The sequence below is a fragment of the Astyanax mexicanus genome, chromosome 9 (genome assembly GCF_023375975.1).
Source record: "Astyanax mexicanus isolate ESR-SI-001 chromosome 9, AstMex3_surface, whole genome shotgun sequence".
NCBI classification, from domain to species: Eukaryota; Metazoa; Chordata; class Actinopteri; order Characiformes; family Acestrorhamphidae; genus Astyanax; species Astyanax mexicanus.
The window spans coordinates 17,683,695-17,697,228 of NC_064416.1; the positions used below are offsets into that span (position 1 = coordinate 17,683,695).

The window sequence follows — 13,534 nt, forward strand, 5'->3', positions numbered from 1 at the left end:
ATAAACAGATCAGCTGAGAGTCAGGAAGTTTAAATACCAGCAGACAGCAGAAGCTTCATTTAACCAGCTCGGGTTTAACATGGCGAAGATCGTGTCTAACCGTATAATGCAGCTGCTGTGTGATAACATGGGCTGTCTGGAGCTGGGGCAGGTGGACAGCGTGCTGAAGAAGAGCTACACGGTGGATGAAGGTCTGCTGAAGAGGCTGCTGTCTGACCGCAGCAGTTTTGAGATGGTGGAGCAGAGCACCGGGCCGCTGCTGGTGGCCAGGACTGACCTGCGAGTCTGCTGCAAACAGGGCGACGACTGCCAGGACTGCGGCCAGCTGCACATCTGCAGGTATCTGGTGTGTGGAAAGTGCAAATTTGGGTAAGAAACCAGTCCTTTCTGATAAATAATTTACCCTTTAGCTCTATAGTATTCTAAACTGCTTTGAGAAACACATTTTCTCCTTAACCCTTTAACAGGCCAGGATGTTTGTCAATTGTCTGCCTGACATTACACCACTAAATCCATTCAAGCATTACATAAAAAGCTTCCATTTTTGATTAGGAACATTACTGAAAGCGCATATATATATATAAAGTAAATCTGCTAATGACAAAATGTAATGAATTAAATCATAAAATTGTCTCTTTCCTGAACTTCATTTTCAAATAAATAATTTCCTGATTACAAAACAAACAGTTCATGTCCTCCAAACCTTTAGTGTTGTTATGTTTGTCTAGTTTTTATGTCTATTTTCAAACATGCAGAATTTGAGTTGATTCCTGTTACTGATCTAAAAAATATTAAGTGGAGTAGAGAGGAAACAGGCAGCCTCTCCAAATGTCCTGTAAGAGTCTAAAAAAAAATCAAAATGAAAATAAGTTATTTTTGTATCATCTACACCTAGCCTCTATTCAGCACAAGGCACGTTAAGGAGTTAAAGCACCTTTATGGCTTCCTCCACAATTAAGACTTGAAGAAACAATAAAAGCTTCAATAAACATTCCAGTGAGATGTTTAAAGGGCTACCACTGTGTACATTCTAAGCTTTAGTTAGTGAAATACTGCATGTTCTCTTTAATATGGGTCAACAATGCTGTTAAAGGTAAAATATGATGTAATATGAGGTGTTTAAAGTTAGTCTGTGACTAGGCCTATTACAATAACTATTACTGTTATTACTGTTCAATATACTGTCCCAGTAATAATTGCTATAAAATACATTGCTATCATGTTAAGAACATTTTATTGCACTGATATAATGATTAGATATTAGCAGTGTCCCTTTGATTATTAATAATATTAAGACACTGAATTTGGAATATACATTTAAACATTGTATGTAATTTTATAAACAAACAAATAACTGAGTAAATGCTTACTGGACACACAGAGCAGCACTATTATCATCAAAAATGATTGAGGTCATGCCCATATAATGTACGAAAAATCAATCATTTTATTGTCATGACAGGCCCAACTATGGCTGTGTAACTAAAGCCTTGTAGCCAGGCCAGTCCCAAAAATTATGCCATTGGCTTATGGTTTTATTTTATTTGTGTTTTATTTATTTATTTATAATATTTTATAAACATTACATTTCAATTGCACAAACTTAATATTATCAGTAAAAAAAACTAATTGCACAAAAATGTGTGTATAATGTGTAGTCTTGAAATGACAATATTATATTTGCCCAACAAAAATAATCACGACAGGCACACTCCTAGGTTGATATTTGTTGATATATGTCTATATTAGGATGTACTTTACATGACTTCCTGTAGGCCTACACTCCCTCCTAAGTGAGTGGCACCAAGGTACAAAGTCAGCATTTGTTTCATTTCATACACAGCCAACATTGGTACATCTGTGTTGATGATGTGTTCTCTGGAATTAAAGCATGATGTGGGGTTGTTATCATCCAACATCCTGACTTATTTATAGTCTTGTCACTATATCCAATCAAATTCTCACAGCCGTGCTCCAAAATATGCACAAATTCCTGGACAGTAGAGACATTTTTAATATCAGTGAAGGAGCAGGCATCTGAGTGCGTTTAAACACACATCCTATTTCTCTTATTTCTGATGGTAAATGTCATTCTAAACCTAATGTCTACATTGTCATTCTCAGGTTTAAGTGCAAGAATTCACATGACATAAAATCTCCACATAATTCTGCACTCCTGGCATTAAAAAATCTCATTCACCTTGAAGAAGCTCAGCTGTTCCAACTGTTGCTGCAGAATGACCCAACTCTTCTTCCAGAGGTGAGATGCTTATAAAGCTAAATGACAAGTCATGATGTTTGTTTTTTAAAAAACAACCCTGTAATTGGTCATATTGTAAAATATGTGGCAATTTGCATGGATTGAACTGTGTCAACATCTATTATTATCATGTGATGCTTTTAGGTGTGCCCTCATTATAATATAGGGAATGGAGAACATGGCAGTTGTAAGTTTTTGATGACCTGCAAAAACCTGCACCTCTGCCAGCACTTCCTGCAGGATGACTGTAAATTTGGAGCTGCTTGTAAACGGGCTCATTCCTTTGATGCCGCCGCCATGAAAATCCTGAATGCCAGAGGACTCAGCCCCGAAAACCTTCGCAACCTTCACAAAATATACAAGAACAGATTTCTCCTGGCTGGGAACGATGAGAAACCTGCAGCCAAACCAGTGGAGAAAGGTATGTTAGATGTTTGATGATTTTAGAGTAACTGTCACTTCAGAGAATGCATGCTTAGCTGTAATAGAAAGTAGAATGGTGTATTACAGTAAGAAATCTCCTGTCTGCTATTTTCTTCACCTGTGATCCCCTCTTATCTCTTTTATCAATTATGTTTTCCCATCTCTTCTGATCTTAACCTCTCTCATGTTCTCTATTTTTCTATTTTTCTTCTCCTCTCTTTTCTCTTCTTGTTTTTTTTGTTCTTTTCCCATCATTTTATCCTTTTCTCTTGCTTTTTTTCTCTTCTCTATTTATCCTGTCCTCTCTTCTCTTGTGTTCTCCTCTCTTATTCTGTTTTCCTCTTTTCTCTACTTTCAAATTTTCTTTTCATCTCTTCTAGGCAAACAGACGAGCAGGCAGCACTCCAGTAACTCTGTGAGTGAGGCCGACCGCAGTGAAATCTGTCTGTACTTTGTTCGTCAGGGATGCAGTTTTAAAGGTATTGATACACAAATAATAATATTAAATAGTAATGTTAATAGTAAATGTACTCTATACAAAATCTTCCACATTTTATTGGAGAGCACTTCTAATATGCTTACATCTCCCCCTGGTTCTGTGTCCACATCAGGGAAATGTGTCCGTGTTCATCATGATCGACCTTATAAATGGGAGGTTTTAGCCCAGGACGGAGTGACATGGACACACATGCCTAATGAAGAGGATATTGAGCGAGCCTACTGTAACCCAGCTAATGAGAAGAGGTATTTTACTACTTAAGTGCATAATATACCATGTCTACATGATGGCTTATATAAAAATTCTCCCTTATTTAAATATAAGATAGTTTGTTCCGTATATTTTAACAATACAGGTAGTGACCCTCCAAAAATGACTGTAATAAATCCTATCACTGTTCTTGACCACAGCTCTGGACCTCAGCCAGTGAACTTTTCCTCAATGATGTGTGGAGGAGCTTCAGTACGTCGACTTTCTACAGCATCGTCCGTTACCAAACCTCCTCACTTCATCCTGACCACTGAGTGGCTCTGGTACTGGGAGGATGAAAAAGGACAATGGAATGAATATGGTCATGGGGTCAGTATGGTTCAATACCACCCATATGCATTGCTAATATATTTCTAATAATTGTTTACAGTTTTTAAAGTTGTGCAAATTAATCAAATACAAAGTATGGTCAGATTTCATGTATATAAATTTTAAATACATGATATTTAATTTTAAAGTGTTACATAAGTTGTTTTAGATATTGTCTTTTATAGGACGATGGAAAAAATGTGTCCTCAGTGTCCTCGGAAGTGTTGGAGAATTTGTTTCTCGCTGAAGTTGAAACTGAACTCACCTTCAGCGTGGGTAATCAAAACTATGTGCTCAACCTGAAAGGTAGTTATTTTTAACATCTTTTTTTAGGTCCCTTTAAAACATATGTTCTTACAATAGACATGTTCTGTAAGTTTTCATATACAAACCTTTTCATTTACAGATATGTGTCAGCAAAACATAAAGTACAAGACAAAAAGAAAGGTTCGAAGGAGGCCACAATTCGTTTCAGCTCAAGACGTGAAGGGCAAATTGAAAAGGTAGTGTTTTCAGCCGATGAGTTGAGTCAGGAGATTTTAATGAAGCAAATCACTGATGTGTAACTTAACAATTTTGTCATTTTGCACCATTCTCCTTGTAATTACAGATATTCCAAAAGTCATGGGTCAGAAACTAGATATTATGTACCATAACTTTTGCCATGTCCCATGGAAGCACTAAAATCCTTAAAATTCTAGTCAGATGCCACAGGCCATGATCATTACCAGCCACTGTGCACAACATTAAATGCCTGCACAACTTCAGAAATTTAATGTTTCATCCATCTGGTAGCCAATATCAGCCCTCGTTTAGCTTATCTTTAAACAGTGTGTGATTTATTTATTTATTTATTTTTTGGACTATACCTGATGAGTCTGTGCTTGGTCTTTAGTGACACCCAGGAAAGCTCCAGCTCCTCCTCTGTGGAAGTTCCTGCACACTGGGACAAAGGGACCCCAACTGATCACTCCTACAAGGTACTCATACACACAAATTGAGCTTTGATCATGATTCATCACACAATATTTTAAATATTTTAAAGTGGAAAGGTAAAAATGAATGAAATAAACATATTTCTTGAGATTTGCCATTTGTAAGATTATTGTGTCCCTCCCTTATTTGTATCCCTTCACAATTCTAGGCTATAGTATTGTATATGATATGATTACTACCTTACCTAAACTGACTGCATCACAATATATATATATATATATTTTTTAGATTGTTCCTCTGTTAAAGTCTGCGACTGATTACAAAACAGTAGAAATGCTGTTTAAGCGGACAATGTACACAAGCACCATCCACAGCATCAGGAGAGTGCAGAATCCATCTCTCTGGAGGGTCTTTCAGTGGTAAGCACATTTACCTCCAGCACTTTCTCTTACATTGGTAACCCAAAAGACTGGATTGCAAAATTGCAATAAATAGTTCTTAGAAATGACATTGTGTTTTTCAAATGTTCAGACATGTTGGGCATTAATTTGATGTTATCTGGTTCAATGTAATTTCCCAGGCAGAAAGAGCAGATGAAGGAGAGGAATGGAGGGAAGGATGTGGATGAACGTTACCTGTTCCATGGTACAGATCAGCATTTAATAGATGCCATCTGTGATCAGAACTTCGATTGGAGGGTCTGTGGTGTTCATGGGACACTTTATGGGAAAGGTAGAGTGCTTTTAATACATCAGTAACATTAATATTGGAATAATATTAGCAAAATGTGGCGTTAAGTTTAATTTGACAGTGTTTTCTGCCTCTTGTTTACTCTTCTACACAGGAAGCTATTTTGCCAGAGATGCCAAGTATTCCGATAAATACGCTAAATCCAGTGGCAGGACCAAGATGATGTTTGTGGCTCTCGTCCTTGTTGGCGAATTAACCAGAGGCAACACAACCTACCTACGACCCCCACAGAGGAATGGAGGGCGGGGCTTTTACGATAGCTGTGTGGACAACGAATCCAACCCAGCTATTTTTGTCATCTTTGAGAAGTATCAGATCTATCCTGAGTACATTATTGAGTACTCTTAGTCCAGCAGTGTACTCTTAAGAACTGATGGCATTCTCACAATTAAAAAATGAGTTTTACATAAAAACTTATTTTTTGTAGAGGGATCTGATCAGAAACCTCTATTAAAAAAAAAAAAATAAAAAATAAAAAACTAAACTAAATAAAACAAAACGAACAAAAACAAAACAAAGCATGCAGCCTTACCTGATAATGCACTTTTTTCTCTAATCTTTTGGGGATTTGCTATGACAACTATGAGAATTTAAATCAACTCTTTTTGTTTAAATGTTAAACTAGAAACCAGATAGCAGATTTTAACTAGGTTGTCCAGTACTGGGTTTTGTTGTAACCTATAGTGAGTTATTGAAGATGCAATGCTTAATCACCTTTCCTACTGTGTGAATTTTAAACTCTGAAATAATGATTAAACTTCATTAAACATCTGTAAATTGGCTCGCTTGTTATTTTGACGATAAGTTTGGTCAGTAGGGTAGAGTAGGCCTTCTTACAGGAACATTTCAGCAGGACAATACTTGTCTTCAACAAATTGCTACACTTTCTGCTAACAGATAGAAAGACACATTTTAGACAGTCAAAACATATAGAAATACAAAGCCTTCTGGTATCAAACAGAATATTAGGGACCAAGAGCCACTAAACCCTAAACCATATTTTTCACATTAATGGCTGAAATGTGTTCCTTTAAGGTAATGAAACATACCCTTCCTGCTTAATTTTTATAAACATTTCTTAATCTTTAATAAACATTTTTATTGTTGTAATTTCCACCTTTGCAGTGCCCTCAGAGATAAATTGTGCTATAAATGTGAATGGTGTCTCCGTGTACACTCACACTGCTGCTGCTGCAGCTTAGCCAATTAGATCTCCCTCCTCTCCCACCTCTAAACCCATACATCAACCAGTGCCCCTCCCAAACTATCCCTCACATTTTTTTGGCTTTTTTTAAACTTAAGCTGAGGGTGGAGTCAGCAAAAATCAGGGTGTTTAGTCTAAAGAAGTTTAAAGTAAAGGAGCTTTTACATGCATTATACACTTCAGATATCAGGTTATCACCACTGCTGTGAGTCATTTTCACTCTGTAACTTCATCTAGAATTAAGCATTTCATTTTAAACCTTGTTAAATATATATTTTTTACATTTTTGCGAGTGAATGGCGCAGATACCTTGACAACCAGCCAAATTCTCTTTTTAATGATAGTAATGCACTGTTTTAAATGATCTGCTAGTTTGTAATGAAGGCCTGATGTTTGGTTGTTTGGTTGCTTGACTGCATAATGAGGCTGGCAGGCCAGACACACTGGTTTCTGCACACAGGTATGTGTACAAGGTTTTTCAGACACACCTTATCATTTCTGAGGAAATGAAAGTCAGGGAAATCTGTGTAGTTAAAATCACATGACCCTGGTAGTGATTGCTTTTCATATATTAAATTTATTTAAAAAAAATGAATGATTTAAGCTGCTGTCAGTTCACTGGTTGTCCTTTATTAGAGACTTTACCTGTCCTTTACTTGACCTGTCAATGGTTTTAATGGTATGGTTGATTGATGTAATTGTACTACCAAAGGTTCAAACTATGATAAACAACTATATTATAAACCACAATCTTTATTAAACTGAGCTTTTATTTTACTATATGTAACTTTTGTATTATTATATTTGAGGCTCACTTGTCTCCCTGCAGCTCTGTAAGGACCGTAGGAAAAAATACCAGACAATGAGAGTAGTGAATAAATCTATTGAACTTTCTCAAAATGTCAAAACAATAGTAAAATATATGTACAAACAATAAAACTGTGTTGTACTGTGGGTTTGACATCACAGGGTCTCATTTTTATAGATTTAGCCTGTTTATAATTCATTTTGTCCGGTACTTTTCCTATGGTCCCTAAAATCCTTAAAGTTGACAACATGATGGTAAGTTTGTGAGTAGCCCCACTGCTGTGCCGATACTACACTTTATAGCAAAATCTTGAGTGTATTATTGTAATTATAACAGTTCCATTATCACTGTTTATTGAAAGATTTTGAGTTAAAGAGGATGAGAAAAAATAGTTCCATAACTGCTCTGTGTGTAGATGTGCTGCATCGTTGCTAGGTTACCTGTATTAGTGGAGTAATACATGGAGAGCTTCGGTTACAGTGCATTACCGGCTGATAATGGCAGCTAACAGAATCCGTTATACGAACGTTTAGCAACATTTTGAAAAGATTCCAGGAAGATCAGCCTGTAACATTACAGAAATAATGTTCCACGAACATTCTGAAAACATAATAATGGTTTGCTTCACAATTTTTTTAGAATGTTTCTCACATAACGTTCCCATCTAACATTTAATATAAATTTAAAACATTGATATAACATTTAAAACATTGCTACAATGTTAAATAAAAAATGTTCTAAGGACATATTGAAAACCTGACAGACTGATTATTCTAAGACCTTTAACATACAGAAAACTGGGTGTTTGGATTAAATCATGTCCATGTATGTGTAGGTCATTACAGAACATCATTAGTTGATTGCTACACTTCGGCAAATGGTCAACTCTTCAATATTCCAGTAAAAGGACCAAAACATTTCATAACATGGTACCAAATTTGTTTGTAAAATAAAGATACTCCAAATGATCTGAGAAAAATATTTTTTCTATTAGGCAGCAATTATTAATTTATTGACCCTGTATTCCACGCACTATGTGTATAGCTGATTTAACTTCGGTTTACATATTACAGTGTAAAACATCTTGTGTGTGTGACCTCCAACAGAGCACTGCAGACATTCCATTCTGGTTACTTGAAGAACTGGGAGGAGGTTAGAGATTAAGGGAAGCTATTTGTAACCTCTGTGCAATAGTGCCTAGTTATGCAAGCTTCCCAGAACTAACGCATGGGTTATTTACTATACATACATATTGCAATACTTTGCTGGCTCTTTTTTAGATTGCTGTTGTCTGAGAACCAAAAAAGTCACCCAATTCAGTGACTTTTTTGTGACTTTTTTCACCCAATACAGTGAGGTAATTTTTTTTTTATATTTCTTAAAATATTATTGATTTGAAACTTAATTTGCTCACAGTATTTTAAACTTTAGAAGAACATAAACACACAGACTCACAAACTCGAGGGCGTGGGGGTCTCAGAATGTAGGAGTTGTAATGGTATAATTTATTTTTTATTTGAAATTTGAATTTGAAAAACTAATCTAAACACTAATATTCTCGTAATACTTTACAATAAGGGTCCCAAATAACCACTTATTCTTAATTACCAGAATGTCTCAACTAATTCTTTATTGACAATAGACATTAATAAACATTTTAATGCTAAAAATATAAATATAAATATGCTGGCTTACCTGTTGTGAAATATTTCTTAAAAAATATTAATCCTGATCCATGATTCTAAATAAAATTATTGTGGCCCTAATCAGCCCATAGCTTCTTAAGTGTGGAAACTGGGACTACAGAAGGACACTGCATATAAGCCACATTTTGAAAGGGATCAAATTACTGTACATTTTATTAATCTTTTAGAATTTAAGTTACTAATCTCATTTTAAAGAAACAAAGTGATCAGATCAAAGCTAAGCAACACAAACATTTTATTTTATTGCCATAAAATGTGAAAGTTGCGATTGTCATTTAAAAAAAAAAGTCCCTGTGCTCTGTTGGCCACACCTCCACAACTGAGGTCTTATTGGACAGCCCAGGATGTCCTTCTGACAATACAGTAGGATTCAAACAGACTGCATAAATGGTTCTTGACTCATAGGTCCCAGACTTCGAATAGTTTTCAGGTCTCAGGAGGATGAAATGTACTTCAGTCTCCTCAGTACTGGGACACCCAACTCTAAGAACTGCTCTAAGAACACTAAGAACTTCTGGCACACAGTTTTCCAGTCAGAGACCTGCTATGAACTTCCCTGAAGCATCCAGCACCTTTCCACCATCACTCAAATTAACATTTCAAACGCGTCATGTAGGAGGAAGCAAAGCGTACGGCTTCACTCACCTCAAAACCCCAGAGAGTGCTTACCTCAGTGACAGTAAATGAGAACTGCAGCTCAGATCAGAGCCACGACTATAAACTCTAGCCTACTTAAAAGGTTTTTCCAAAGGCCTGGAAGAAGTGAACTACTGACATATCTTCTTCAAAATGCATTTATTCAGAGTTCTCCGACTCAAATGTTTCAAATGCTGGCATGTATCAGCAAAATGTTCAGCACAAAACAACAGTCTGAGTTTGGTTGGAGGCCTTGGTTTGTCTCTGAGGAAGATATGGTATGGTTTGTAAGTACTAATTACAAACATTCCCAATTAATTGGGATATCTCCAACATTAACCAGACATGGCTTCTAATGAAATTAATTCAGTGTCCAGTCTTCATTAAAAAATCTATCCTGATAGAATGTGACAGTTTAGATCAGCTGTACATGAATCAAAGGTCAACCAACAACCAAGCCTGGTTGACAAGAGGTGTATAAACCCCCTCAGCCCTGGGCTGTACAGCAAAGAAACTACATACTTACTTTATGCATGAACTTTGGGATGAGTCAGAGTGCTGTTTATGATCCAGAACAGATCATGTAAGACACATACCTAACTTCATCTATCACTATAACAATCAAATTTCAACAGCAATCTTTTAACAGTTGTTTCCTGTTACACACAGCAAAAAATGTTGCATGTTTACTAACATGTCCTCAAACTCGATCAAAACAATACATTTTTATAAGCAAAAAATTATGCATCTGTATGGAGAATTCCATCATTACTAGGGAAACCCATGCAAACAATGCAAATGCACCTATAGCATCAGGAGTTTTCTCTGCAGGTTTTTTAAATCAGTATGGTTTCTCTCAAACTGTAAAACCTGCTTCAAAATGATGACTCATTTATAATCAAAACTTAAAAAACAAATTGTATTAATATGTATTTTAGGGCACATAATCACTGGATTAACTATGCAATATCTTAGTCTTTGGGTTTCCTGGCTAAATGCATTGTCAATTTATTCTAAGCAGAGAGAGCAGATAAAGAACATGGGTGGTGGGAGAGATATAGCTGAATGTTATCTGTTCCACCACATTGATCAGTATCTAAGACAAAAAATGAATAAAATGATGAGAATCTAGGATAATTGTAGCTTGCAAATTAACAGAATGCTATAGACCTGTGAATTCATGATGATTCAAGATAACGTCTAGTGGTCTAACTGTTTGGACAGAATCAATCAACAGGAGATCCACCAAAGAGGTCAGTAGTATATAGAAAGCCTCCACAGAGAACAAAAAGGTTTACAGTAGCAATCACAACAACAAAACTAACCCAAGAGACTGGCCATCTGCTCTTGAGATGAATCAGATCTGTACTGAGAGAACATAACCTGTAGTGTAAGACCTCTGCAAAAGAGTAGAGGCTGTTACTAAACGTAACTTATAAGTAACTCAGGAGGAGCAGATGCCTCAACCTTTGGACATACTGAATCTGTATCTGTTGTCAAAAAAGTACTAGTGTAAACAGGTTATACAGTTTCACATTTCATATTTTCCACTGTATTTGAAGTTTTTATTTCTTTTGTAAAATATAACAAATCATAAAATTAATTTAAACAGCATAATAAAGAAACAACATTCTGTAACCTGGAAAAACAACTCCATTTAATTGTTCAACCATTGATTAACAATTACAGTGTTAATGAATTTAGATCACATCAGAATGTTTTGGATTGGAAATCCAGAAATAAAGAGACTGCAGATGTATACTGCAGAGAACCTTTTAAACAGCAGTGCACTAAACCAAACACAGCAATACCAGACACAGAATAAAATGACACAAAAAGCTGCACAATTTATGTATCTATTTCCCTTTCTGGCACAGTGGTAATGTGGGATGTTACCTCGCAAGTTCCAAAGAAGCTGGGTTCCAAATAAGCTCCGCAATTGGATAAAACCCCATATTTTCTTGGGAAACTGAATTAAACTGCAGGACTGGGCCTCAGAAAGACATTTCTCCGGTGCCCCTGAGCATATTGGACAATGGTACACTCGCAGTGTGCTGCCAAAATGCGTCAAAACAGATGCATTGGGTTGCTTGTGCTCCTGGACACACAAACAGTTCTCTTTACAGAGTGTTTGAACAGCTGGACTTTTGTCGTCCAATGAGGATGGATCTGTGATGAAACCCCAGCCAGTGGTGATCAGGAGTAATGAGGTAGAATTACTGTTTTGAATGAAAAACACACGTTTTTAAAAAACAATGTGAACAATATCCAAAACCTTTTCGTCAGAAAAAGGAGCAACCTGCTGATTTAAAGGAGCTTTCCTCTAGTTATTGATATACATGCTGATAATATGATCATACACACTGCCGATAAGTGGCACTTCAGGTCCTGTGATTCAGGCAAGAGGCTTACCCTACCTCAGAGCTTCTGCAACATAGCATAGAGTATACATTGTTTTAGTGCGGCCAAAAATGTCTATATATCAGATTCCTATTGCCATACTCACAGTAAAACTAAGAAATAAAACCTTTTTCTAATCAGACAGTAATCATTGTCTATTTTCATATATCATCTGAATTCAATCTCTTGGTAATTTTCACAAAGATGCCGTTCTTGGGTCCCAGGGTGGTGCTGGACTTTAACTGAAGAGGAACCTGTGAGACATGAGATTAGAAAACATGTGTAGCTATGAATCTTTACAAAGGAAAAATGGCAATGTTAAATCCCCACCATTTTAAATTAACACTAGTTAAGTGTTAAAATTTAACAGCCACAGCAGACATATTTACTGTGTGATGCTTTAAAAATGTACAAGATTTAAGCAGAGAGTGGGATGTAGGAGTGAAACAGCCAACAAATTTAAATTGATTAAAGTATTCAGTTTATCAAAAAGTTCTATTTGATTCAAAGAAAAAATAGAAGACCCCTCATGTTCAATTAGTTTTTTTCTCTGGAGGCTATAATCTCCTATCTGAACGGACAGCACACATCCCAGTCTCCTTCACGTGTGCAGCATGTAGTTCCGTCAACAGTAATTGCTCGACACCCTACTCGTCATGACTTTACCTTAAGATGGCAGCGTCCGATGATTAGCTAAATCTGGGATGTAAACAGTGGTTTTGATTAAGCTTCTTGTGCACTTTTAATATTCTTAATGCCTTCTTTGTAATGTCTGGGCTCTCCAGATTCTAACAATGAAGTGTGGAGCTACTTTGAGCCTTGATAATGGTGGAAAAAAGGCGATTTATCAGGGCAAAATATGCCCCGCATCACCCAGTCTGAAGGGTTTTGGACAAACTGTTAAAATTCTGCATCTCGGAACGCTGTGGGAGAATAGAGGTGGGCTATTCATCAAAGGTAAGTACTCTTCATTATGTTTCACTACACCAAAAGTCCATTTTACACTGGAGTTCTCCTTTATGGTAACTTTAGGTTTCATTACTCCACATGGTGGCACTAATCAAATGTAAAATGTGAAAATATTGTGATCATTCTGTGAAACTGACACCAATAAATTCCTAATTCCTGGTATTTACTTATTTAAGAGTATTTTATCCTCTTCAGTAACACAGATGCCGTGAAATATCGTAGAGAATTGTCTTGCAATATATATCTAGTATCGAAAGAATCACAATGTCATGATATCATTGTTATTATGGGAAATGTATTGTAATAATATTGTATTGTGAAATGCCCTGTGACTCCCACTCCTATTTAACATTAACCTAATAAA

At 36.2% G+C, this 13,534-nt stretch overlaps 2 protein-coding genes across 3 annotated transcripts in view; one reads left to right on the plus strand and one right to left on the minus strand.

The window, feature by feature from the left end:
* LOC103040136 (protein mono-ADP-ribosyltransferase PARP12) lies at positions 1 to 6,224 on the plus strand. 2 transcript variants are annotated; one of them, XM_022679594.2, is made up of 12 exons: positions 1 to 369; positions 2,125 to 2,260; positions 2,405 to 2,681; positions 3,064 to 3,162; positions 3,295 to 3,427; positions 3,593 to 3,761; positions 3,947 to 4,067; positions 4,168 to 4,264; positions 4,657 to 4,741; positions 4,986 to 5,116; positions 5,278 to 5,429; positions 5,542 to 6,224. In XM_022679594.2, exons 1-12 carry the CDS (start codon positions 80 to 82, stop codon positions 5,793 to 5,795), a joined length of 1,944 nt encoding a protein of 647 aa, XP_022535315.2. In that variant the 5' UTR covers positions 1 to 79; the 3' UTR covers positions 5,796 to 6,224. The 2 variants fall into 2 exon arrangements, with proteins under 2 accessions (XP_022535315.2, XP_022535316.2); XM_022679595.2 differs by having other exon boundaries at positions 2,489 to 2,681.
* Positions 6,225 to 11,439: 5,215 nt separating this feature from the next.
* The window catches only part of tbxas1 (thromboxane A synthase 1 (platelet)), a 97,806-nt gene continuing 95,711 nt past the window's right edge, over positions 11,440 to 13,534 (minus strand). The window contains exon 14 of the mRNA XM_049483605.1: positions 11,440 to 12,455. Within this exon, the coding sequence (XP_049339562.1) occupies positions 12,363 to 12,455 (93 nt within the window). The 3' untranslated portion in view covers positions 11,440 to 12,362. The remainder of the gene's footprint in view (positions 12,456 to 13,534) is intronic.

Bases quoted from the DNA above. Each gene is read 5' to 3' on its own strand.
- LOC103040136 (XM_022679594.2), top strand. From the start codon at position 80: ATGGCGAAGATCGTGTCTAACCGTATAATGCAGCTGCTGTGTGATAAC. The intron at 2,261-2,404 runs GTGAGATGCTTA...TGATGCTTTTAG, and splicing joins ACCCAACTCTTCTTCCAGAG to GTGTGCCCTCATTATAATAT. The intron at 4,068-4,167 runs GTAGTTATTTTT...TTTCATTTACAG, and splicing joins CTATGTGCTCAACCTGAAAG to ATATGTGTCAGCAAAACATA.